The sequence below is a fragment of the Apostichopus japonicus genome, chromosome 19 (assembly GCF_037975245.1).
Source record: "Apostichopus japonicus isolate 1M-3 chromosome 19, ASM3797524v1, whole genome shotgun sequence".
Classification (NCBI taxonomy): Eukaryota; Metazoa; Echinodermata; class Holothuroidea; order Aspidochirotida; family Stichopodidae; genus Apostichopus; species Apostichopus japonicus.
The window spans coordinates 21,210,072-21,236,735 of NC_092579.1; the positions used below are offsets into that span (position 1 = coordinate 21,210,072).

At 38.0% G+C, this 26,664-nt stretch overlaps 4 protein-coding genes across 5 annotated transcripts in view; 1 reads left to right on the forward strand and 3 right to left on the reverse strand.

Moving 5' to 3' along the window:
• The window catches only part of LOC139959589 (large ribosomal subunit protein uL3-like), a 108,203-nt gene that overhangs the window by 53,240 nt on the left and 28,299 nt on the right, over positions 1–26,664 (reverse strand). The gene's annotated exons all lie outside the window — the stretch shown is intronic.
• On the forward strand, positions 1,874–17,347 carry LOC139959590 (actin-related protein 2/3 complex subunit 1A-B-like). The gene is made up of 11 exons (XM_071957315.1): positions 1,874–2,032; positions 10,210–10,319; positions 10,984–11,069; positions 11,751–11,816; positions 12,143–12,251; positions 12,840–12,909; positions 13,387–13,494; positions 13,817–13,923; positions 14,799–14,977; positions 15,547–15,650; positions 16,555–17,347. The coding sequence occupies exons 2-11, from the start codon at positions 10,256–10,258 to the stop codon at positions 16,766–16,768; spliced, it is 1,107 nt and encodes a 368-aa protein (XP_071813416.1). The 5' UTR covers positions 1,874–2,032; positions 10,210–10,255; the 3' UTR covers positions 16,769–17,347.
• LOC139959593 (thiosulfate sulfurtransferase-like) lies at positions 2,042–7,674 on the reverse strand. Of its 2 annotated transcripts, XM_071957319.1 has the most exons (4): positions 7,124–7,673; positions 6,765–6,853; positions 5,463–6,065; positions 2,042–4,964 (listed from the first exon to the last, which is right to left on the reverse strand). In XM_071957319.1, the coding sequence occupies exons 3-4, from the start codon at positions 6,046–6,048 to the stop codon at positions 4,678–4,680; spliced, it is 873 nt and encodes a 290-aa protein (XP_071813420.1). In that variant the 5' UTR covers positions 6,049–6,065; positions 6,765–6,853; positions 7,124–7,673; the 3' UTR covers positions 2,042–4,677. The 2 variants fall into 2 exon arrangements, with proteins under 2 accessions (XP_071813420.1, XP_071813421.1); XM_071957320.1 differs by lacking the exon at positions 6,765–6,853 and having other exon boundaries at positions 7,124–7,674.
• LOC139959591 (ketimine reductase mu-crystallin-like) lies at positions 16,976–26,586 on the reverse strand. Its single transcript, XM_071957317.1, has 9 exons — positions 26,268–26,586; positions 25,159–25,328; positions 23,130–23,280; positions 22,000–22,062; positions 21,009–21,110; positions 20,183–20,360; positions 19,618–19,739; positions 18,447–18,531; positions 16,976–17,835 (listed from the first exon to the last, which is right to left on the reverse strand). The coding sequence occupies exons 2-9, from the start codon at positions 25,317–25,319 to the stop codon at positions 17,717–17,719; spliced, it is 981 nt and encodes a 326-aa protein (XP_071813418.1). The 5' UTR covers positions 25,320–25,328; positions 26,268–26,586; the 3' UTR covers positions 16,976–17,716.

Genomic DNA, 26,664 nt, shown 5'->3' on the forward strand with positions numbered 1-26,664 from the left:
TGCGTATACACATCACTCCATCAACGCCACCCCCCCCCCCCCTCAAGGAAGCAATGCATATTAGCACTGCAATATCTTATGTGCAAATTGGGAAACAAGGAAAAAGACAAAATGAGGTGAAATCATTATAAAGTCCAAGTCCCTGCACACGCGATCGATACATGCATGAAACCAAATGAAATATGTGAAAATACTGAAAGAAAAATAATTTTCTATGTGTTTTTCAATGGTTAAACTGATATTATTATGATCATTATTATTGTAACGACTTTGCCAATAATTCCAACCAATTTGGAAGGGTTATAACACGGGCAATGATTGTATGTTATTGGCATGCGATGTAATAACCAACGCATGCCTATATGATATGCACATTAAGATGTTGAACGCGCGCTACGCGCGCGAAAAATTTTGGTAATATTTTTCGGGCAAGTCGTTACAGCCTCCCCAATTCAAATTGGGCTCTTACGCCTGTGGTATTATACATTTAAAACTTCCCGAAATATTTCATTCGACGTGGGTTTCGCTTTGTTCACTCTTTTTTTATTTAGAAATTTTTTGGTAGAAAAAGGGCACATTTTTAACCTGAGGAAAAGTGGGGGGCACGTGCCCCCTGTGCCCCCCCCCGGTTCCGCCGCCCTTGTACCGCTGTATGTAGTAAATGTGAAGTTTGTCCAAACTTAACTTTCGGACGTATTGTGCTTTACATGGTTTTCAGTCGTTCATCTCTGTTGACCCCAAATTACCTCCACCTCCCTCAAAACAATAGGCTGTTGACGTCAGGGTAACATACCAAATATGAAGTTTAACGAAGGTTTACGCTTCCAGGTATTATTTTTAAGGTTTGCATACTTCGACATCTGTTGACTCCAAATGACCCTTTGTCCTACGTAGAACAAAAGTGTGATATGTTCTTTCCTCTGAGGAATTGTAAACAGTTAATGCCTTATTTTGCCAAAGGAAGTATTATTTATTACCACTTCACCAGCCTTAGAATTCCTTATTTGTCGTTTGTGAGTTTTGCAGTCAATTCGTGATTTCAACTCACCTCTAGTTAATAGCTTATTAGAACATTCGATATCGACCGACCAATCAATTCTTAATTGCTTATCGCACCGGGACTCTTGTACTTCACGACGATGGCACCACCTTGGGAATTACACCAGTGATTACCGAAACAATGAGTTTGTCGTTTTTGGCATCACACAATTCAGCATATACAATAGCAATATGCTTGTTGCCCTGGAACTGGTGCCTTGGTAACTTTAGATCAGTTCACTATGCTAGTCTCCCCTTCTGAAAAAAAATATAATAATATCGTACGATAAATTTGATCAAGTAAGCTATGGTGGCTGAACTATACTCAATCGTAAATTGACAAAACAATAACTTTGAACTTTAGTTAAAAGATCACAGAAGGAAAGAAACAAAAAGGGAAAAGCATTGCAACCACTTATATCACCGACCTCAGTCGATGACGGTGGTCGGTTTGTTGGTCATATATTTGCCTGCGTGGAGCAATATGGCACCTGACCACTATTTAGAGTCTGAAACATAGCCTGCATGTGCCATGTACAAGAACGACATGTATCCTCCAGTATAAATTTAAATCTCCTGATCTGCAGGTGAATGGAATTTAGATTCCTAGAAATAAATAAATTAACCATGCGTACAAAAGTGGTTCTCAAAAGAACCGAACTAACTGTGGTGGAATTTCTCATTTCTACAATGACGGCTTGAAGATGACTACAATATGAGTAACACAAAAATGCAAAAATTTAATACTGCAGATGTCTGTTTTAACAGAAGTACATATGTCTAAACGGCCTCCCATGATATACAGCTTGGCCGTCCCTTTCCCGTTTAATTTACTTCCGCGTATTAGTCAACACCCGGCCTATTAGTAATATGTGTTGTCAACCGCGTAGCCTATACATTGCACAGTGTTTCACGGACCAAAGCATTAATAAACGTCTCTCATCTGGCGAATTCGTGTTGACTGACCAGAGTCCGCGAATTCTTGAATAAAAAAGTAACTTATTTTGCATAACGTTATATATATTATTTACCAAGTGCCCAAACTTTCCGTTAAGGAAGGCCATAACTGAAAAGCCAACAAAATTAGGTTCTTGCTCATATTCCTAACGAAGGCGTAGGCCCTAGCCTAAGTAACATTCAGTAACTGTCGTGTTACTTCCTTAGTGGGGTGAGCTAGGGACTAAGTACTGTTACGTGTACAAATGCCATTTTATTGTCATGTTAACTGTAGCCAGATGCTCGGCCAACCAAATTTTGCTAATCACTGGCGCTAGAAAACGTGTCATGTAAAGTAATGATCTTTTCCATGTTAAATGTTTTTTGTTCTAATGTTTAAGCATAGAGTTAAGCCTAGTGGTAAACTACATACATGTACTACATTATGTAGGTAGGCTACGATAACAACTTCTGCTATATGTTACCCACATGTATTTCTATACTTAACATGCATTGATAAAAAAATATTTAAAAAAATCTCTTGTCAATATCTGTTCAAGTAAATATTGGCACACCTGTGGTATGCATTATGGCATATCATAGGCCCAGTCAACTCTAGAAACTTAAAAAGTCCAATGAGTTGAATGTATCTGGATTGATTTGGACATAGTTGGCTCTAAGAACTCAGCAATTAGCAGATGAGTTGATAAAGTCAAACTCACATTAGCTGTACCAATGTGACAGATTGCCCATAAAAAATTATAGGGACTCAATGCCATTCTGAATATTTTTTGTGTTTAGCTAAAATTTTAGTCTATTGCGATAAGGTACAGAATTATCTAAAACAAACATGTGATGGCATGTGTCCAAAGTTGTGAATGGTATTTAAATTTTGCTACATAGTCTAAATGTTTGACAGTGAATTGATTGTTGCTATTATCTTCAAATATATACTTTGAGTGGTCAACTATATTATTGTTTTACAAAAAAATGTATATTAATTGTGCAATTGAGAACTTTGCCTCTAATTCATGAAAAAAAAAAACATAGAGATATTTATAACTTTATGGTGTCTCCAATGCAGTTTGTCTAAATGGCATATAGGGAATTTGTGATACAAAATAACTGCCTTCCATCCGTGGTTGAATGCCTCTTAGATCTCTTTTTCATAATGTTCAGTCTTATGTTGTTTTGAGATATCTGGAAATGACTGCCAATGATGAGCCATTGTCAATTCTGAGGTCACATGGAAATTGGCAAAAGAATCATGTTAATTTGACATGGATTGGTACTGTTATCGCAAAATATGAAAATTTCTTCCTTTTACTCTTACGTTGTGCTTCGCAATGGACATCACGTGAGCGAGTTCAAGGCACTAAAGAATGACAAAACAAAGACATAACTCAACTAGAAAAGCTTTTCGTATAAAGTACAGTAGCATAAAAGGCAATTGGTATTCTTTGTTTTCCATTTATATAGTTAATCAAGGAATACCAATCATAATGAAAGACCAGACAAAGCCTTTCTTGCCAGTTTGTTCGCTCTCAGAGTAACCTTCAGGTGACTTTGAGCCACAGATAACCTTCAAGTGACAATCAGGATAGCTTTGGCTTTCTATAAAGATAGTTTTTTGTCATTTTGGAGACAAAAGCCTCACGTCATGTTGAATTATAAATCCTACACCCACACACTTAACTATTAACGTATGCTGGTGTTACAGTATGTGTCACCCCACGGTTTGGTCCTAAAGTCCGACAAAGGCTTTGGCAACCTTCAGGTGACTTTCAGCCTGCACAATAGTTTTACTTAAATTCCAGAAATATATTTTGGGCAGTGGGCCAAAGCCTCCAGTGCAGTTTTTTAACCTAAATCAATGGATACACCTTAAACTAATGAACCTGTTCTGACCTCTTGTTCTGTTAATATGATATTGCAAATGGGAGAATTTAAGCAAGTGATCTATTGTAAACATCCTGGCAATAGTCCAAATTTGGAGAGAGTAACTAGTGCAACTTTTCAGATCAAAAAGTCATTTAAATTGTTGACAGAATCAATGTACCGATCTACAACTGAGCCAGTTTGGCCAGCCTTTAATTCTTACACCACAATTCCTGTTGCACTGCTCCTTGAATTAAATTACTGTTTATATTCAAACTGAGTGATCAAAACTACAACTCCACCAAGGTTCTGTTGTGGGGCTTACATGTATTAAACATCAACCCTTGTCCTGAGACCAACCCACCCAAACCCACTGGTAAATGATAAAACATCGTGAGGTAAGCACAGAGTTACCTCGCTTTATGTTAATGTGGAATCGGCTTATAATTGCTCCAAGTAGAAAGGTAAGAGTACTACTACTACACTTGATTTAAATCGTAGCTGTTAACCTTAGATAACATCCAACATTGCTTTTATAAATACTCTTCTTATGCAGTTACAGGATGGTTTTGCGAAGATGTATTGAGCTGATACGTTATCAGTATATAAATCAAGATACAGTTTAGTAGTAGTGTATCTGCTTTCTTTGTAAAGCGCCTTGAGCAGTGACTTTTGTCTACTGATTTGGTACTATAGAAGTCTCATTTATTAATATTATTATAATTATCATGACCTAGTACTTGTTCATTTATTAATGTCATTATCTTGCCATGTAACATTTGCCTGACATAAGATCATTGTTTGCTGATTCTTTTGGTCAGGCATTCATGCATCTGTCATGTAGTCCTCTCGTTTGGCCCTGCAAGAAAATTCTTCCCAAGAACCATCATAAACAGGGACGTCTTCTCTCCCCGCTACAAATGCAGCCAGGGCTGCAGCACAAGCGTAGATTCCCCTCCTGCAGGTCGATTTAATTGGGCTCGATAAATCTATCTGGTTTCTCTCAAACAAAGCTAACAGTTCTTCTCTTGACTTAACAGTGAGTTTGTCATCATTGAGGAACTCAGTCCAAGGAATGTTGATGGAACCGGGTATATGCCAACTCTTCCATTCTGAAAACCAACCAAACAAAAGGAAAACAATGTTGACAAGTCAAATTAGTGTTGATGGAGGGTAATCATAGTGATAGAGGAATGAGGGTAGGCTGTGTGTGGTGTGGTGAGGAGACTATGTCATAAAATGGCTCACATCATCTCTGAATGCTTATAGCAAGACTGGCTACAGGAGCTGTATATTGAGAGTGGATCTGTTAGCATTTCCACATAGTTTCAAAGCTTTTCACTTCAACTAATTATTTTACAAATTAGCTTTTAGGAATGGAGTTATGGGAGAGTGAGAGGAAGGGAGGAGGGGGGGAAGGTTGAACACTTCTTGATTGCTGTGTACACTATCCATCTCCTTATTTTACATGAAGATACTTATCGGATTGAGTTCCTCACAATATTCAGGACAGAGGAGTAGAGGAAAGAACGAGAATAGCAATTGATCCTGACGAATCGTTCTGATGTAGCTTTCTAGTCATTAGTTTCATGTGCAGTCAAATGACCTACTCTCATTTTCTGGGTAGTCCATCCCATAGAACCAGTCACGAGGTCTAGAGTCCATCAGTTGGTCCGCCTTTCCACCTTTCATCAGCGCGTAGATTTCCTCAAACTCTACTTTCAGCGAGGAGTTCAGAGTAGCTTTAAACTTTTTCTCTGCGACAGTCGGTAGGGTACTAGTCACCTGGTATCCATCAGAAATCCACTTCGTAAGACCTCCCTCTAAGACCGAAACTCTTTCGTGTCCGAAAACACGAAACATCCACCATGCCCTCGACGAGATACGGAATCCATTGTAGGTGTCGTACACAACGACATGGGTGTCGTTGTCTATTCCGAGCTGGCCCACGTATTCTTCGAAAGTTTCACACGATGGCAGCATGACAGAATAGGGGGAAGACTTGTCGGAACATTCGTTAGTGTCAAAGAAGCCGGCGTTGGGAATATGTTGTTGTCGGTATTCTTCCAATGGGTTCCTTTTGGTAAGGGGGTTGTGCCATGAAGCATCTAAGACGATTATGATTGGCGTGGAAACTCTCTCTTTAAGGATTTTCGCTAGAGAGTGAGTGGATATCAAAGGTTTCATTATCTCCATGGCGAACACAAATAATCCTGGAAAAAGGGGAATAAAAAGAAAGAAAAAAAATATCATGGCATGAGTGCAGTTCAAAACAAGACTTTGAAAGGGTGGTTAGGGGGTGTTAGGAAGGTAGATTGGAGCAACATTGTAATTTTTACTGTGCTAAAAAGAACAGTTCTGTCTTGTGGTATTTCAAGACTATTTTCTAGTTGGAACTTGCTGCTTCTGTCATTGGCTATGGTCTTTGCCTCATTCTCAGTAGTGATCACTGTGCAGTTAATTTAAGAGAAATTATGATAACCCTTTTGTGTGTCCACTGACAACCTGCAGGTTACATATTTCATGATGGTATTACTTAGAAATATGCACAATAAATAAGCACTACTGGATGCCAACTTTGTACATGTACAATGAGACAAGTACTACAAGAAACTCACTGAGAATAACTTTCAGTGTAGTTAGGCTAAGAAACTCCTGGCCAAGTGTGGAGGCCTTCATTCTCATGCATGTATATACAGTACATATATAATACACACACAGTGACAATGTTTATAGATCACATTCTTTGCTATCTTTAAACCCGAAGCTGTGTCACTGATAAAAGCTGGTTCTAACTTCTACTGTAGATATCTTTTCAGTAATTTCAGATAAATAGTGATATTCAACTTGGTTACAGAAAGGTTTAACATAATCCAGATTTCACAGGACCTGTCCTTGTTTTTCTTACTTACCTTATGTGAGTGTCAGGAATCAGTGGTTTTACAAATTTTTAAGATATGTCCAGAGTTTTCAATAGTCCAAAAAGTTGTAATAAATATTCCTGTAGTGGAAAAGCATTTTTAATGGTGATTTGGCAATTACAGTTGAAATTATCATATTAACAGTTTTTGCACGTTTTCTGCTAGTATCACTTTCATGGAGCCCCTTCAAACTCATTCTTTGCCCACAAAGAGAGATTGGGGAACCCTTAAAACTCCTCAACTTAGACACCTTCTGTGGACTACAACAATCCCCCTCCCCCCCTCCACCCACCACCTTTTAGATAAAATATGGTAACACTAGTCAAAGAAGCGAGTTTTCTAGTACTTACCTGATCAACAGATTAGAGACAGAGTATTTGCCTTGTAGGTCTCATTGATCATGCATTGATGCCACTGTCTGTAAAGTGTCTGTGCGAATTATATGCATGATCGAATCTAAACAGTATTGCAACTAGAATCAATCTTCATGGTTGGTTACAGACTTCCTATGTTGGTAACAGACTTCCTATGTTGGTAACAGACTTCATATGTTAGTAACAGACTTCCTATGTTGGTAACGGACTTCCTATGTTGGTAACAGACTTCCTATGTTGGTAACAGACTTCCTATGTTGGTTACACAGACTTCCTATGTTGGTAACATACTTCCTATGTTGGTAACTGACTTCCTATGTTGGTAACAGACTTTCGCTGTTGATAACAGACTTCCTATGTTGGTCACCTTATATGAGCAAACACTCCCACTTCAAGACTGTCAAACTCTCATTGTTATGTTATAAGTGTCTGACTTTGTGGCCAGCTGAACTTAAATGTGTACAGTATACACTGTAAGCAGGGAACTCTTTTTAATTATAATACCCTAAGCTGCATTCCACAATACAGTATACACTGATGTGTATGGCAAATTTTCCACAGTGAGGCTGTATAGCCTGAGGGTTCAAAGGTCACCCTGCCATTGCCTGTACAAGTTTAATAAGCATATAAGCATGTGTTCTGACGCTTTTTATCCAGGGTAGAATACCTGTGTACACTATGGTTATGGTATTAACAGAGATATGGGATGTTATGCCAACAGTGGCGTCGCCAAGGGGGGGCCAGGGGGGGCACGTGCCCCCCCTGGAAAACCTAGTGCCCCCCGAGTGCCCCCCCATCTGAGATTTGGGTTGGTAAAAAAATATATATATATATTTTGTTATATTCAACTCCCATCATCTGAGTTGGTTTTTCATAAGGACAAAGAAGCACAGTAATTCGTATTTTCTTCAAATGAGCTGCGAAAAAATGAAAAAGTTTATCCTTGAACGTCGGGTATCGAAGTCGTAACCCGCGCTTTCACAACAGGTGTCGATATTTACATTGAATTTGTCAGTGCTCACGCCGTACCAGCGGATATACACGTCCGCTTCGCGAGCTACATGACTGTGAGAAGGGAGGGTACTGCAATATGTTGCCTTGGTCTGAGGTTGACAGGTTAGGAGCTGATGAATTGTGAGAATGTGAGGGTCCGCAGGCACTGTACTTGCCTATATTTGTGGACCCATATATTAACCCTGTTGTGTAGGGCGTGCAGAGGTCATTTGAGGTCAGATGCTTGTAGGAACAAATGGCGAATGTTCACACCTGCATACTGAGCCATACTCGATGTGTGATCAAATTTTGGATTGCATGGTGAGATCCCTGATAGGAGCCAATAACGATGCTGAAACCTGTTACATCTTAATAGATAATGGGCGAAAACGAGAAGGACAAGAAAGGAGTCGGGGGTCATGCACACATTAATTCAACAAATGTAGGTTCTATTGATATAGGGTTAGGCATAATATCGACAGCATGTGGTTCATATCCTCTGCAAAATTCTGCGCCTTGTTAAAATCATTACCTCAAAAATAGCAATTTCTGGAGATATCTTCAGATCGAATTTAGCATCAAATGTGGCAGCATTTTGCATCTAGCCCATCCTCCGTATGCGAAAATTTTCCAAAGGGGAGGGAGGGCAGTGGCGGTGGAACCGGGGGGGGGCTTGGGGGGCTCAGCCTCCAATGAAAAAGTTGAGGGGGAAAATGCATGATAAGCCCCCCCCCCAATATTTACCAAGGCTCTGAAACGTGCATCTGCCCATTTTTCAATGCATACTTGTCGATCTGTCCGATGCACACGTATACTATATAGGTGTAATAATTTTAGTAAATGCTGGGGGGGGGACCCTCGGCCCGTCCTCTTACTATAGACCACATTGTCACCCCAACCGCGTCTTCACGCCCCGTGAAAAGTGGAAGCAGTGAGTGTGAGTACCGGTATGCGCAACACAACTTCGTCTTAGACCAATGACTTGCTTCATTTCAGCCAGTTCTCCAACATCCCCTTACTACACTCAAAAACGTCTTAGCGAGTACACTACGAGTAATAGCTACTCTCTTAAAACACCATCGAATATACAAATTACAATGTTTTTACAGACTTTTACGTGCAATCTGAGAAATTGCAGGCTTGAGACCCATATTTTAGGGCTAGGTATTCGCAGCATAAAACACTCGGGAAGTGCCCTTTCTGGCCATCTGGGGGTTTGAAAAACCCCAAATTTTCTTGTACGCTCCGCGCCAACCGATGGTGGCGCTCCGCTTAGATAGTCTCTACACATTAGCCCCCCTCCCAATAATTTTCCCGTTCCGCCGCGCCTGGGGGGCACCCCCTCCCCTTAGACCCCTCCCCCAGGACGGCGATACGTATCCATCTAAGTGCCCCCCCATCAAATGCTGGTGCCCCCCCTGTGCCCCCCCAGACTGAAAAGTCTGGTGACGCCACTGTATGCCAAACTGTTATATTGCAAATATTCATATTTTCATACAAGTGGCAAGGTTGCAGCACAGATGGTGTACTGGAAACTTTTGTATTTTCAGTGTTTTTATGGTTAAAACAACCATAAATTTTAAAATTACTGGTACCAGGATTTTACCAAATTATGAACATACAGTACCACCAACTTGTAAGAATCACAGTATGGTTAGACACTTATATGAAGAATCCAAGTCGTTTGAGACTCCCCCTCCCCTACCCCTCCTCTTACCTTTGTTACGATGTTAACTGTAATCAGTTTGTGACATATCTGTACCTCTTGCACTGCATGTATACAGTATCACATACATGTGATTAAAATTTCCACTGTGTTAAAAAAGAAAACTAGTTATAGCAGATACAAATTCCTGCTCTGCTAAGATGAATTGAATCAAACAATAGAGATTATCGCTGCAGACTAGCAGTGCTTATCAGTTGAAACTGCAGAGCATACAATATTATATATTCTATGCCGCTTGGCTTTAGCCCCCTCTCAGCTTCCTTCTTTTGACATGTTTCAAATTTCCATAGATATATAATGTTTAATTTCATCGTGCTTGTTTTACTTTATTTACCGTTATCAGGTCTTAGTCCCCTGTTTGTGATCGACAACATCAGCTTGTCCAAACGATGGAGAAATTCCAGTTTGGTTTAGAACCAGTCACGTGCCACTCGTGGAACAAGGACAGGACACGTAAGTATTTCTTGATCTTCATCGAGGGTAACTGGGATACAGTTTGTATTGTGGGCAGCCTCAGGATGAAGCCGGGAATGAGGAGAAGGGTGGGATTGGATCAGAGGACGGGAGGGAGTTTTCCAGGAACATGGGTGCGAGGACACGACATGTGGGGTGGAGATTAGGGAAAGGGGACAGGGTGCATTGGTATGTGGTAGGTATGTATGTATTTTAGATCCTCCTGCAAGCAGGAACTCGCGAAGAAGCCTCATTGGCTTATCAAAGCCGCAAGCTGACCAAAGTCAGTCTCTTACATTCATATTGAATGTCCATGATTATGAATTGTCAATTTTCAACAACTCTGTAACTGTGTGACTCGAACCTGGGACCTTATGATTGTGTGTCTTCTGACTTGTAAATCCAGTAAAAAAATGGCAAAAAAATTAAAAGGAGGTTGATAAAATAACCAGTTGCCTTAAGTTTTTTTGCACTGTATGGATCAGTTGGCAGAGCAGAAGACTTGGGATAGTTTGGGGTCAATACACTTTTTCCGATCAGTGCTCTTTCCAATATTTTTCATTTTATGTTCGTGTTGATTGTTTCCTTTTGACAAACAATAGTACTGCTGGCAGAATGATACGTTTAAGTGTTTTCCAACATCTATGCTTTTGACATCAAACAGAAGTTGCCGTGTCCCTGAATTCTCACGAAGTGAAGATTTACCAGAAGAAAGGAAAAGAATACGATTGCATCCATACTCTTTCTGAGGTGAGCTTATGAATTAGTCTTGTGCTGTTGTGTCTACCTTTGTAGTGTTTAGTGATGGCATCCATACTCTCTCTGAGGTGAGCTAATGAATTACGAGTTTCTCAAATTCAACTTGCTCAAGTCTCTGTATATATTCTACTAAAGGAGACATGTATTCTGCTTGGTGTCTTTCAGCTCAAGTAACATCTGGCAACGTAAAACATAAATTGTCCGGTTGTTGAAATGACTTGATAGCAGTTTCTATTTTACTTCCTCACCTGTCTCCTCACAACTTTTACTCGCTAACTGTTGTGTCTCGAGGGAACTGGTATTAGCACTGTTCACCCCCACTCCCCCAGCCCTCTGCTGCCAGTCAGTTTCTGTCGGTTGTAGAACTCACCTGATAGAAATTTATACCGTTCAATTCTTCATGAATCAGGCACACAGTCAATGATAGAAAAGAGCTTGTAGCGTCTTGAAAATTTGGATAGATTGGTCTGTCAGCAGCAACAGCAGTAGTGAGTGGGAATATATTTTGTCTCTATCACATGGTCTGCTGCCCATCAATATCCTCTAATAAAATTTCTTGGTCATAATTTATAATCATATTTTGGCCATATTATAGCCTTTGTATAAAGTAGTATAAACTTCTAGTATTCTTTGTAGGTCTATACAATGAACAGTTACTTCTTGCATTTTCAGCATACCCAACGAGTCACCAGTATTGACTGGGCTCCCAACAGTAACAGGATTGTGACCTCTGGCACAGTGAGTATCAAATTTCAGATCTTCTAAAGGCTTCAGTCATACCTCGTTTTCTACTCGGCAGAACAAAACTTTTAATCCCACAAGTACTTGGCTAACTGGCTAACGTTAAGGTTTAAACGTAAAGAATTATTTGAATGCTTCTGGATTTGATTATTGGAAATGATGGAATGAATATTGTTTTCAACAAGAAATGTACGATTGTTTTGCAACTTCATAAGTTTTGAGTCATTCTATGTACGAAGAATTGAAAGCAAGTTTTCACCAAACGTTAACATTGTATTTGCATAGAAAGTGGTCTCTCACTGACTCAAATAATCTTTTCATAGGATCGTAATGCTTACGTATGGACTCTGAACGGGAGCAACGTGTGGAAACCGACCCTCGTTATCCTGCGTATCAACAGGGCGGCTACCTGCGTCAAGTGGTCCCCAGAAGGTGAGATGGACGTTTAATCCAAAAGTTTCTCATTAGGATTTTGAAGAAGGAACAGAAAAAGAGGGGTGGTTAAGGAAACATGGTTGTTAACCTAGTGGGTTTCAAATGACTTGTGTTGTAACGTCAGCGTACAAATTTCTGAGAATTTTTGCAATTTTTGTTGTTAGGATAGGTATTTCATAAATGTTGTATGGTAAGGAAGGTACGTTAAGTGATGAAACATATACTGCTGTTACTAATCATTTTGAAAATATTAGGTTTTCATGGTAGCGTTTACCATCAGGTAAGGTTCTCATAGTCAAACAGTGTAATAGCTACTACAATAAGATCGCCCTTTCCACTCTCGTACATAAATCCTGTTTCAGGTCTGTCCTATAAATTTTGAGTGGCAAGCAAAAACATTCAAGAAATTGATTGAAAAAAGTTTTTTTCTGTTTTTCTGCAAGTATGTTATTAGGAAGTATACTCATATGAATTAAAGTGAAATCGACCCGTTTTCAAATTTCATCAAGGCATTGTTACCTTTTAATCATAAGTGATTAATTTTCTTTTCTTCAACCTTCATTTCTTCCCTCTTTTCCTCACCAGAGAACAAGTTCGCAGTTGGCAGTGGAGCTCGTCTTGTATCAGTCTGTTACTTTGAACAGGAAAATGACTGGTGAGTTTTCTTGTCATCTGTCATTCCAGCTCAGTGGTTCCCATCCTGGGGGGGGGGGAGGTCACTCTGTGGGGTAATGAGTTGGGTTAAAATGGTACTGCAGCTGACATATAAAAAGAAAAAGAAAGGTGTTATGGTATGAAGAAGTGTGGTGTACGACTCTATACTTAACAAATGAATAATATACCACTGCATCGACTGATAAGATGAATCCCTTGCCGTGTTTATTAATGACTTGTACATCAGTTGGAGGATGGGGGGGGGGGTTGGTAATGGGCAAGGGAGAAAAGACAATCTCATATGTTATGTGAGGAGGGATTTGTGTTGTTGTTGTTAATACTGAAAAGCCATAGAAATTATCAATCTGTAACAAATTCACACTGTTTTGTATGTTACAATATAAAGAATATCTTTCATTAGAAATGGAATCTTTATTGCTATGCTAACCATAGCTATGAAATGATTGGTTTGAATTAGGTGGGTGAGCAAGCACATCAAGAAGCCCATTCGTTCCACTGTTACCTGCTTGGACTGGCATCCAAATAACATTCTGCTCGCGACTGGCTCAACTGACTTCAAGGCCAGGTGAGTCAAAAGAAGAATGACCTCCCTTGGAATTGACCTTAATCGGTGAAGTTTGCCTGTTTTTTATTCTCGACAAGGTTTTCACAAATTGACAACATAAGAAGTGTGCAGATGACAAGGAATTTGATGGTCAATGTGTTATTTGATTATGTGGCTCAAGCATTTGATTCTGGAATATTAAGGCGGAGTACAGAAATGGCTTTAGGGAATTGAAAAAGTAAATTGTGTCCAAAATAATATTGTATTCTTGATTGAAGAGCAAAAAGACTAAATGATAGTAGAAGACAGAAGTTTACCAGCACTAGTTCACTATCATTTTCAGAGTGTTCTCAGCTTACATCAAGGAAATTGAGGACAAGCCCACTGCTACACCCTGGGGCAAGAAGATGACTTTTGGAATGGTGATGCAGGAATTTGGAGGTGGGGAAGGTAAGCCATAATTCAGGGTTTGTTTTAAAATAAAACACAGTCATTAAAATAAAAAAAATGATAGTAACAACTGTTGCTATGAAACATTTATTACTGTTTATGTCTCAGTGAAAATTATGATACGAAGTCTGACATAGCTGAGAAATGAGGCTTTAAAATCATTTTGCTACTCAGCCTGTGTGAACAATACTGGTCTCACTGTTTTGAAATACTGCCCTCCTTTATGAATTCAAGCAACTTATATCAGCCACTGCTGGTCAGACTTCAATTATACTTTGGTCAAATTATCATTGAAACGTTACAATGTAATATCAGTGTATTGATACATGATTGTTTGGCAAACTGTGATAACGTTTTTAAATCGTACAAGTAGGTGCCAAGATAAAATATGTTGTTATGTGTGATCTGTATCACCTTCATGGATTTCAGTGCTGCATAGAGTGTTGTCATTATTTTTGAAATTTTTATGAAATGAAATGGTTGCCCCAATGCTGAATGGGATGGATGGTACAACTGTGTGTTCAATTCCAGGTAACATTGCATAGTAGGACATAGTTAATTTAGCAATTACCCATGTGTGGCCCAGCATTTTAGGATTAAATTTCTTTTAGGTTTTTATAGCATACTTTGATGTATAGTTGTGGTGGCATTATATGGCAGGGTACATTATACAAGGCACTTGGGAAAATTTCTTTATTTGATCATAGTAAATGCAATGAAAAGCCAGCTTGCAACTTATATGTCAATATGCTTTTCACAACATTATAGATTTTCACATACTTACAAGTTAAGGTTGTTAATTCACATTCTTAGAGTATCGTATCACTGTGGGATGCTTAAGAAGTAATTTGAAACCTGACTTCATAACTTTCCAGGTGGATGGATTCACAGCGTCTCCTTCAACAACAGTGGGGATCAACTCGCCTGGGTCGGCCACGACAGCAGCATCAACTTGGCCGTTGCTCCCTCCGAGATGAAAGTTACCAAACTGAAGACTACGTACCTTCCATTTCTATCTGTCATGTGGTCTGGACCACAAAGCCTTCTGACTGCAGTATGTTTGTTTTTATGACATCTTTCTATCAACTGAGCTGTTCATATCTCCACCATAGCCTAGGGGAAGGGATGGGGGGCGGGTCTGTAGTTACATTGTATTCCAGGAATCACATTTCACAGTCATCCCCCGAATGTGCCAGATAAAAGGAACTTTAAAATATTGGCTAAGTAAAGGTTTAAACATTTTGGAAGAGTAGATAATGTTGAAGTCATTTTAAAGTTGTTTATAGATCATTCAGATCCCTCAGCCTTAGTGGTTGGTAACATTCATTAGTGTTGGAAGTTGGTAACATTCATTAGTGTTGACAATTGGCAACATTTCAGTAGTGTTGGCTGTAGGTTAATAAAAAGCAGTGCTGGCTGTTGGTAACCTTTCATGAGTGTTTGGTGATTGTTAACTAAAATCAGTGTTGATGGTTGGTATAGTTCATCAGTGTGGCTGTTGGTAACAATCAGTCAGTGCTCATGATTGGTAACAATCATTAGACATTTATGATCAACTGATTGAACATATTAAAGATAGACAGATTACCCTTTTGTTTTCTTCTACTTAACATTAACTTATAGGGTCACGACTGTGAATTGTTGCTGTTCAAGGTGGGTAACGACGGCAGCATCACCTTCTTGAAGAAACTCGGAGGAAACAACAAGAAAGCAGAATCTAAGATGTCGTAAGTGTCTGACTCCAAGTATATAAGAATTACAACTGTCAGAGCAAAATGAAGTTAGATGGTCATACACCTCCTCCCCACCCCCCCCACCTCCCAAAACCCAATACACATTCATTAAATGTAAAGGTTATGTGACTGGAATGTTATGGACAAACTTTGGTCTATTTGGCCAAATTCTTGCAAAAGATACTTAACCAAACCTGATTTTATAGCTGCTGTTAGCATATCTTATGATGTTAATCCAAGAGAAAAATATTAATTATTCCTCATTATTTTATTGATTAATTACTTAAGCAATTATAGCTACAGCTCTAAATGTGAGACAGGACACATAAATTAATTATCTCTTATAACACACACTGGAATATAGATATTTAAAAAGTCTTCAGGATGACAAGATATACAGTATGAAAAGATTGTTTGGTACATAAATATGTAGCCTAAGCCTACAATCATTCCTAGGTATAACCTAATTGCATATAACACTCTGGGCTGAGGTTGTTTATTGCCTTGAAGGTCAAAGCTGTATTTTACCAGCAGACTGCACCTCAAAGGTGACAAGATTAACTCTGTAATGGTTGTATGGAGCAGTTCACTCATATCTAGAGTAGTGTCAAGGAGTGACAAAATGAGCAAACCTGAGGGATGTGGACTAGGGTCGTATTATTTTGGGCGTTGAGAAGAATTTTGTAGGCATTGTATGGAGCAGGGATATTCGTCTTTGTAGCAAACATAAAGTTGGGAACTGGTGGAAGGTGAACAGGGTTTGAATCATCTTGGGCGGCAAGAAGAACTTCACAGCATTTGTATGGAGCAGCAGTACATTCGTTATTACTAGAGTAGAATAATACCATAACCAATGTTTTGTACTTGATCTTTTGCTGGATTTTCTCCTCCTCCTCAGCGCTATGGACATGTTCCGTGGTATGGACAAAAAAGCCTCCACTGCAAAAGATACTGGCAAGTCCTCTGTTCACCAGAACTCCATCACGTGCGTGACCATCCACTCCGGGGCCAAGGAAAACGTCACCAAATTTACCACCACAGGCATCGACGGGCTGATGGTGACATGGGACTACAAGTCGCTGGAATCTGCCGTGGCAGGCATGACAATTTAGATGCCTGAAACAAGAATTGAAAGTTTCCTGGTGGGATGGAGGGAGGGGGGGGGAAGGGAAGGGGAATTCTTAGATCTTGGTTCTTAAGATTACACTGGCAGTAAGCAGAAAGAACTGTCAGTTTAGTTTAAATATTGCAAGAAAAAGTAGGGATGTGTGAGGGTAGAGTGCACAGACACACTAGAATAGATGTAGGACACGTTGTAATTTTTAATAATATTTTGTTTGAATTATTTCCTTTATTTCAAATGTCATTTGCAACGGACATGTTGTGTCAAATTTGATACCACTGTAGGAACATTGTTGTAGTCATAATACATACATTAATGTCCCTACGGTAACTGACCTTTACTCTACTGTTAACATGATTCAGTCAGGTATATAAACCTTTCAGATAATAAAAGTCTACATATTGGTTTGTTTCGTTTGTACATGCCAGTCTGTCGTTAAACTAAAACTATTGTCCGTTTACTGTCGTGTACCATTCAGTGATCTTTTGGTCAAATAGAGATATGCAACCTGGTTAACAATGGTTAAAACTACATCTGTCCAACTTTGAAAATAAAAGTTAGAACTATATTCATTGTAAATGCAGTTGGTTTCTTTTCTCTCATTTTCCTTATTACTTTTTGCCAATCACGAGCTATCGAGTTTATACGTACGATGGCATTAGTTTCAGTCTACGTACCTGCACGGATAGTTCATACTGTGACATCTGGTATTAATAATGCAGAACACTTCAAAAATTATTAAATAACATTAACCCATGCCCTCCGAAAAAATTGAAACTTTTACCATATAAGTTTGAAACCAAAGCCACCCTGACATTATCAACAACAATGATTGAATATCTTCGACAATGATATTTAATACATTGCCATAAGTAAATTAACAACAACGATAGCAAAATGGTTGCCAAAAGAAAAGGGGAAAAAATGGCACATTGAATTATGGATAAGAAAGCTCCCTCACTGGAGGCCTTACAGAGATGGCTGTCACAGATGTGTACATCTGTGTGTACTTGTTGTAGATTAAATTAGCTGTAACCAAATCTTCAATTGCCATACCTTAAATGGAGGAGAAAATAAATGAAATAAGTTGTGACACTTTAATATGTTTTCATCACACATGCATGTACAGCTATATATGTATATAAGAATATAGATATTGGCACGAAATAGCTAAGCAACTTTATCCACTCTCAACCACAGTCCCCTTACATCAGGACTAACTGTATGATGATGACAGTGTTACGTACGAGGATTTGAAGGGGAAAAGACCCGACCGGTTATCTCGGGGTAACGGTTGGTCTGTAGGCTATTATAGTAGCATCCCTTTCAAGAGCAGGACCAAATGCGATGTGCTTTTCATAGCACTCGGTAAGATATGTACAATTGGTACAGTGAGTGGGAATTATTCACTTCATGCAAATTCATGTTGTCAGCTTTGACTTCACCAAATACAATCATGAATATTTTAAGTGATCAAATTGACATCAGAATAAATATTCAATGACAAATAAAAGGATTCACCTTATTATCACAGTTTGGCTGAAATGTAAGGTAATGTCCTATAGAAAGTGTTTTCTTCCTTGAACAAAGGAAACCAAATGCAAAATGGCTGCCATTGTCTGGTTATTTCAAGATCATCCACAATGGTAACAACTTTGGTCACTTACCGAGCGATGTGAAGATGGTCGTCTCGTTTCGCTTTGCTTCCGCCTTACCCAAGATTATCTCTCCAATTTCAGCAAAGATTGGAGCCTGGAGGTAGAATGATTTCATATATATATATATATATATATTTTTTTTTGCAAACCTTCAAAGTTTATGCTTTATTCCATCTGTTCTTATGAAATTATTATAATGTCTTAAGTACCCCTATCTTGTCGTTGATGTTGATAGCAACGTATTGCTGCGTATCATGGAAAATATGCAACTTTTTGCCGCAGTGTCCATTTTGGATCATGAAGGACATAGAGGTGACTTGTTACTGCCAGATTGTGAAATTTCTAATGAAATATGCAGCCTCTCACTGGGACAACATCCTGGAGGATCTTGGTGACTAATATATTTCTTCAGTACTCAAAGGATGATTTGGGTCACACCAAAAAAATGGAAAGGAAGAAAGAAAATGACCTAGGTAATATTTTCCAAAAGAGCAGTTATGGACAGAAACAAGACACTGTCTTTATTTACTTATTTTTGGTTGACATTTATAATTTTCATTAATCAGTTTTTGTCAGAGGGGCTAAGATGAGGGGAACAAAGCACCATATCATGATTTTGTTATTGTTAACTACACAGGACATTTTAATCCCAAATAGCTTTGGTCATATTTACACTAGAATGTATTAATGTGAGCCTGAAAGGACATGTTTGGCTGAGTTTATTAGAATTAGACATTTAGGCCTTCACTGAGACAGTAAAAGCCACATCAATCTAGCTATAAAGGAGCACTCCGTAGAATGGGCGTACACTAATGCTGAATATCTTCTGAAGCCAAATAGCTGTAGAGACATTACACATACTAACTCTTCTATATTTTCATTTTGCCTCAAAATTGAAATACATCAGAACAAAAATTCTGCCTAAAGTAATCCTTACAAGGGCCTCAGTTAGATTGCATGGAATGGTTAGAGCATGAAACATAGGGAGTAAGTGACTTCACCAATTTTTGGCATTAGAATAAATAGAACCTGTGTTCATTCTCCAGTGCTCAAGTTGAGGGGGCTTTTTATCTATTTGCCGCCTCCACTTTCTTTAACTATCCTCCATCACCTCATTAATAGCGACCAGTCAGATCTACGGCTGAGCTGGAAACTTCTAGTCCACATTGTCTTACATTACCTTTGACTTGGTAATATCCCCAGACATTTTCAGAGCCGTTTCTCTACAATCGGTATACACTACTGCAGTTCTCATGAGGGCAGACTCTACTTCCTGGCGGTAAGGTACCGGTGCACCAACAGCTGAAGAAAGAGTAAAAAAATAATGTAAACATTTTTCCAATGTTCCATTCAAAGTAGCAAATTTATTGTACTACAAATCTGTTTTATAATATGCCAATAGTTAGATTCTTCAAATTATCACAAAAGCAATTAGTTGATTGAATCATCAAACGGATCAACATGCTCTGATAATCCAAGACAATGTTTTCTTGAGGACTTTCACACACAGTATGATGATAGCAAATGCCATAATTGCAGAGTATCAAACAATATCGGTGTATGAATATATACCCACATAACTTACATGTTTGTATGTGGTTGAGATGATAAAGAAATGGAATAAACATACTCTGACATGTTCTTAAGTTACTTTCTTTCAATGTTTAACAGGCCTTCTTGCCTACTTTGATATATTATGGACGTAACACATATCTAATGAACAACCAGTTAAAATTCTGTAATACCGTTAATGTGAGCTCCTTCCTTCACCCAGTCCTTAAAGAGAATCGGTGTTGATGTTAGAGTAACCGTGGTGATCACATCTGCTCCTCTCACGGCCTCCTCTGCCGACTGGTAGGCCTTTACTCCGTGTTTCTTGGCAAACGCTTCGGCTTTTGGGTAGTTGTGGTTCCATACTCGAACCTAGAAGAAATTTATCATGTTAGAGCAGAGTTCCACTAAACCTATTTGGTCCATCAGGTGTTTCCATGACGACCGAGTCATGAGCCACCAGACCCACACATACTCGTCAGAAACGTAACTTGGACAATGCACATCTGCGAGCTTTGAAAACTGTCTGGAAAAATCACACAACCCACAGAAACATTTTGAGGAAACACTTTTGGGTCGTGTCACATAGCATGCGGGTTTTTAATTGTCCTAGAGGACCTTGACACTTTGATATCATTTACTTTCCTGTGTTTGTCCTTCTGCAGTTCAATCCCTACCCTCTTCACTTAATCCCTTAATCTTCTCTAATGTCCCTCTATGGTTTATCTCCTAGCTACCTGTCCTCTTCGCCCTGTTAGTTTCTTTCTTCTCTCCACCCTTCGTCAACTTCAAATCTGTTTACATTTACATCAATCTCTTTTGTGTTCACCATGCTCGTTAACCTATCTGTATTCTGTGCTTTGTCCCTTGTAGTTTCTGTTACTTGTCATTCAGCCTCTGAAAGAAGATCCTGCTAGGATCGAAATGTCAGGCCCACTTACTTTCACACATATAAACCTATCACATTTTGAGGTTATTGAGAAACACTCCAATGTAAGCATAGAATAAACTGAGAATCACCTCTTCAAAGTTACAAATAGCTGCAAGACATTCCAGGTGAGACTTAGCTTGGCCTCCTGCTCCAAGAATAGTGTGGATTTTACTGTTCTTTGGGGCAAGATACTGTAAGAGAAGAATAGAAAAATGTCAAATACAGCACAATAGATATGAAGATTAAAATCCACAAAGGACCTTTGTATAACAGTTTGCTTGTATTATAACCAAGTTGACATGATAAAACAAGTATTAATATTTCAATAATGATAACCACATCATTATGCAAAATTACACCGAATTGAGACGGTCGCAAACAGCATAGTCATCATCATAAACAGCAGCTACTATTGCTTCACTTTCAACAACAAAATTTTCAAAATCACCCCAAAAAAGAGAAGATGAACGTGTATATCTTCTTGTGCATGTAAAGACACATCAAACTGGATATTTTTGTTCTTGCCTATTAAAGGTAATTTTGGCTTTAATGGTATTTAAAAATTGTTTTCCTTTCAGATGAAGTGACATTATCAAATCACAAGAGACTAACATATCCTTATGAATACAGCTTTAACTCTTCAATTAGAATCATTTTTTTGTCTGCATTTTGAACTAATAGTTCAATAAATATTAGCAAAAAAAGCTGGTGCCTTCCAATCTTAAGGTCCCCGGTTCGAGTCACTCCAAGATTACTGTATGTCGTCCAGTTACAGAGTTGTTGACAATTGACAATTCATAATCATGGATGTTAAATATGAATGTAAGAGACTGACTTCGGTCAGCTTGCGACTTTGATAAGCCAATGAGGCTTCTTCGCGAGTTCCTGATTGTAGGAGGATCTAAAATACATACATACATACACGCATACATACATACATACAAAAGTACTGAACCATTTAGCCAATCCTAACGCCATATTGTAAACTTTTACAGACTTTGATCACGCCCAATAGTGCTCAATTGAATGTTGCCACATAGTACGACATTTTTGTTTATGCCTGATGACCCATATTGATACCTTTGTTGCTACAGCAGAAGCTGCGGCAGTTCTCATTAGAGAAATACACCCACCATCCATGGTCTGTTGGAAAAGAGAAAATTTGATAAAAAATTATTGGCAACAGTGAAAGATTATGTAATATCATAAACTACACTGTAATGGAACAATCAAGGATTGAAGTCTAGTTATTGAGACGACGTTGGAGTTTTTAGTCTGCATTTTTATTTCGGCTTGAAGTTAGATAACCAAATACAATATTTATTCACTTTTGATGTAAAGTCGTACTGCTCTAATTATCTTTGTACCTCATCAGGACAGCATAGATTATGTCAGCACATCACCAAAATTCTGGTCGTCCAAGTTAACACATGGATGCAGTCAAAATGGGTTTTAATGCTTTATTTCCCAACAATGTCATTTTGCAGACATGTTTTGATGTTTGCAATTCATCATTTTCTTTCAGACCCCCATGTGTAGGGGTGGGTGCATGGGGGATTCCCTCCAAAAACAAAAATGAATCCTCCCTCCTTCTACAGTTATCATACAAGGCAAATTTTTAAGGCTTTCTTCTGGTTGTCCCCCATGGTTTATAGCTTTTGAGGTTTAATCATGTTTAGAAATCATAAACAGCTTCAAATCAGCAGAACCTTTGAGGTACACATAATAAAGTAATAGTCAGCAGAAGTCAAAATGTTTGTGTTTCTTCCTGTGTAAGGGATTTCTTGGACATGGCAACTTTCATTTTGTGGGCATCAAACATTTGGGGGTACCAAACATGTGATAAGATAAGATAACGGTACACATATAGGGGTGACAGTAATATGTGTTGGGTAAAATTAACATATCATCTAAATACACAGCTTCTAATGGCTATACATGGGTACTTGTAGGTAACTTAAGTTTGCCTGTGGAGCCAGTTTTTTTAAATTAGCAATAAACGGTCATCCATGTAAATCCATGAAACTAAAATGTACTAAATTAGTCAACACGTTTTCATGACCTTAGATTCAGATCTGCATGCAGTATAGGAACATGCAAACTGAGGTTTTGAACAAACTTTAAAGCTATAAAACATAATAAGAAGAAATACTTTCTTTGATGATATACTTGTGTTGTCAATTCAGATTAGAATTAAACATTTGACTCACTGCCTTTGGAACTCCTGTTGAACCATCATACAGCCAGATTGTGGACTGATGCACAGGTAACCCTTGTGACGCATTGTCATGAAATCTTCTTATGATTTTGGTGGTAAAGACATTCTCCTTCTCGGAATATACTGGAAAGATGAAAAACACTCTGAAATGAGAGTAAAAGTAGGACATCAATCATACTGTATAAGCAACTGACGGTTAACACAAAATCCATACCTTATTTTTGTTTCATTGCATAGAAACTTCATAGAGATTATTTAGAAACTTAAATATGACAAAGATATTAACCATAAACAAATTCCTGCCATTGCCCTCTTGCTTCAGGCCTCCTCCTCCCCCTTTACCCAAACACCCATTATTATGGAGACCATGAGGGAGGGAGGGGTACGACTACAGTGTGTTGTGCTACAAATTTCATAAATTACATTTTTCCCGTCTTTGAAAAGTCTATAAGTTCACCACTTTATTCTCTATATTAATGGAGGAAACCTTTGGAGAATTTCTTTGTTGGACATATTGTACTGGGTCTAATGAATATTTGCTGCAACCAATTGCAGAGGTACCACCCATATGGTAAACTTTGAATAAGACGTCACTGAGAGTCTGGGATATATATGCATTAATTATTCTCATTAAACAAAACTAAACTTCTCTGAAAAATAGTCAGCTATGGTAATATTGTAGTAGATACATCTATGCACAATATTGCAGACCAATGAACTGAAAGTTTCACATATGTATGTTATGCATTGGGATGCTGTTATATTGATATCTAAAAGCTGTGCTACCTGCAAACTTACTACACCCATATTATCAATGCTCTGTCAAACATGAAGTAGCCTGAAGAGTCTGCAGGTATACACAGCTTAATTCTGTTCTATTAAACAATCTTTACTATGTCTTTGAATGTAATATACATGATGAGGGTAGAAATAGTGCAACACAAAATTCATATATAAGCCACAACAACTTGTTGAAAGAAGGCTTTCAATTATTGTACAACATATATTCAAACATAGTGGGCCCCACAAATTTGGGCCCAAAGAATGGGTCTCAAAATGCATTTGAGGTGGAAATCAAATTTGGGCCCACCCAGCCAAAAATTGGGAGTGGATTATTTAGAGGCCTAGATGGTCCCAAACAACTTAGGCCTACATGTACCAGCTATTAACCAACAACTGTATACCAAGTTTGGCTACAATCTGATTTACGTTTGTAGAGTTATCGCAATGTAAATTTTTTATGTTTGACCCCATAACCTTATTAATATCAGTCGGCGCCAAAACTGACAGGGCACACCTTCTCACTATAAATTCATCTACATAGCAAGTATGACAAATATTCATCACTACGTTGTTGAGTTATCGCGGACCCAATCAAGTGTCACAGATGCACAACACATACACAGACACACCCATACAACCTGACTGCAAAACTTAATTAATTTGCTTCCAGTAAGGAACCAAAAATTATCATATTTATAACGTAAGTTTTACTAAAAATTACTTTAAGATGCCAAGAAGGATTTATCAGCAAATACTGGACTGATTTTTTTTATAACCAATCAGCTCCTTGTTTTGAGTGGGTGAATCTGTTTGAAAAAATATCTGTTGCTAAAAAGTCAAAGGTACATACACTTGTTATATAACATGTATATGTTAAGGATATCATATTTTTTTTAAAACAATTAAATTATGCAATTTGAGTGGGATTAAGAATTATAGGAATGCCTTAGTATTTGTAAGACTATAGTTAGCTAGCTAGCTAGACAGATACCTAACTATATAGGCAGTTAGCTAGCTATCCTAACAGACAGACAGACAAGCAGACACACTGGTCAACAGACAGAGAGATGCTTCTATTGTAGCTTGCTAAAAAGTTGCCTCAGCAAATCTATATCATGAAGATTGTCATAGTTTATAAGGTGTATGTACCACAACGTCTAACAACAGAAAAAAACAATATTTTAATTGGTAAATGAGAAGATTTCCTGGAATCCTATTTTTGCAAAGTAGTCACTCACCCCTTCTTCTTTTCAGCTTTTATGACGGTTCTCACAGGTTGTTCAATTTCCCCCGTGATGCGGCGAGAGACGTCGGCCATACATTCTTCAATGACAGGAATGAGGTCCTTGTAGTTCAGGTTACTCTTGATAAAACTTGTTTCAATGGTAAGCATAGCCATGACGACTCACTGAAGAAAGTAGAAAATGGAAAATACAGTACATTAATTACAGCAAAACAAATCAGTGTTTTCTTTACACATATTGGCGACAGATATATCGCAGTAATTACACAAAAGGCTAATGTTCCCGAAAATTGGACTGATATTATTTATTTATTTATTTTGATGATCAATAGTAAGTCTACAACTAAATGTCAACAAAGAAAAGTCTGGTACACAACAGCAATATTAACTTGCATGAAGCCTATTTTTTGGTGGCTTCTCATTTTTTCACCTTAATTTCCATGCTATTATTAAAAAAAATTAAAACAAAACAGTGGCTACTTCATGCATTCATAAATAATCCATCCAACTTTTAAATTGTTGAGAGATTTTGTTTGCTCTGTTGAGAGATTTCCACTGTGTGATATGACGAAAAAGTTTAAATCTTTTGTAAATGTTTTCATACGTTGGTTCAAGTCAATTTGGAAAACAATTACAATAAATATTATGCATAGATTTGTTCAAAGGGGAAGGCCTGAAGCATAAGTGACAGCAGAGACATTTGTAAGATGAGACAATACAAAGGTTTCATAGCATTCTCCTACTTCCTCCTCAAGGTGCCCTGCAAACACACAACTCTTTTAACTTGAACAGATTTCTTGATAAGCAACTCTTTGCATGCACTTAACAATATGGTAACTTTATATCTGTACATATTAACTAATAGGTATTTTGAGAGAAAATTGAAGAAATTACAAGGAGAAACCCTATCCAATCTTTACATACTATTTGGTGTAGTCTTCACACTATAACATTCATTACACAGACATTATAATAATTATATTATTTTCTAATCTGACGACTTCTGAAGCATCCTGTACATTAAACTGTAAGACATACTTTTTAAGTTAATACTTATTGATGCATAATTCTATAACGATAAAGTAAATTTTGTTACATTATTACCCGATTAACCTGGGTTGGTAGAGCAGGCTTTCAGAAACAACTTTTCCTCCGTCTGAGATTCAACCAAATGACCAATTCCCAACTTTGCAGGTTGCCATTTTATAGGTGGCATATACACATCACTCTCTGTGTAGGTTTAGTCTACCAATAGGAACTCAAGACTGGTAGTCACTCTACAATTTATTGGCCAATAAACGTATTCTAGTCACTCGGATGAGATTTCTGACTGCCATAATAATATTCTGCTGGTATGCATACAATATATATCTGGTTCAAATATATCTGCTACTTCACTTCCCATTGATTGAAAGTAATATATATATATATATACAATGACAAATATATATATTAATATTTATATATATATATATATTTATATATATATATATATATATAT

Excerpts from the sequence above, each read along its gene's own strand:
- LOC139959591 (XM_071957317.1), bottom strand. The coding sequence starts at position 25,319 with ATGGCTATGCTTACCATTGAAACAAGTTTTATCAAGAGTAACCTGAAC. Across the intron at positions 22,063-23,129 it reads CAACAGGAGTTCCAAAGGCA|ACCATGGATGGTGGGTGTAT; the intron begins GTGAGTCAAATG and ends CTTTTCCAACAG. Across the intron at positions 21,111-21,999 it reads CTTCTGCTGTAGCAACAAAG|TATCTTGCCCCAAAGAACAG; the intron begins GTATCAATATGG and ends CTTCTCTTACAG.
- LOC139959593 (XM_071957320.1), bottom strand. The coding sequence starts at position 6,048 with ATGGAGATAATGAAACCTTTGATATCCACTCACTCTCTAGCGAAAATC. Across the intron at positions 4,965-5,462 it reads GGACTACCCAGAAAATGAGA|AATGGAAGAGTTGGCATATA; the intron begins GTAGGTCATTTG and ends GTTGGTTTTCAG.
- LOC139959590 (XM_071957315.1), top strand. The coding sequence starts at position 10,256 with ATGGAGAAATTCCAGTTTGGTTTAGAACCAGTCACGTGCCACTCGTGG. Across the intron at positions 11,070-11,750 it reads GCATCCATACTCTTTCTGAG|CATACCCAACGAGTCACCAG; the intron begins GTGAGCTTATGA and ends TTGCATTTTCAG. Across the intron at positions 11,817-12,142 it reads GGATTGTGACCTCTGGCACA|GATCGTAATGCTTACGTATG; the intron begins GTGAGTATCAAA and ends ATCTTTTCATAG.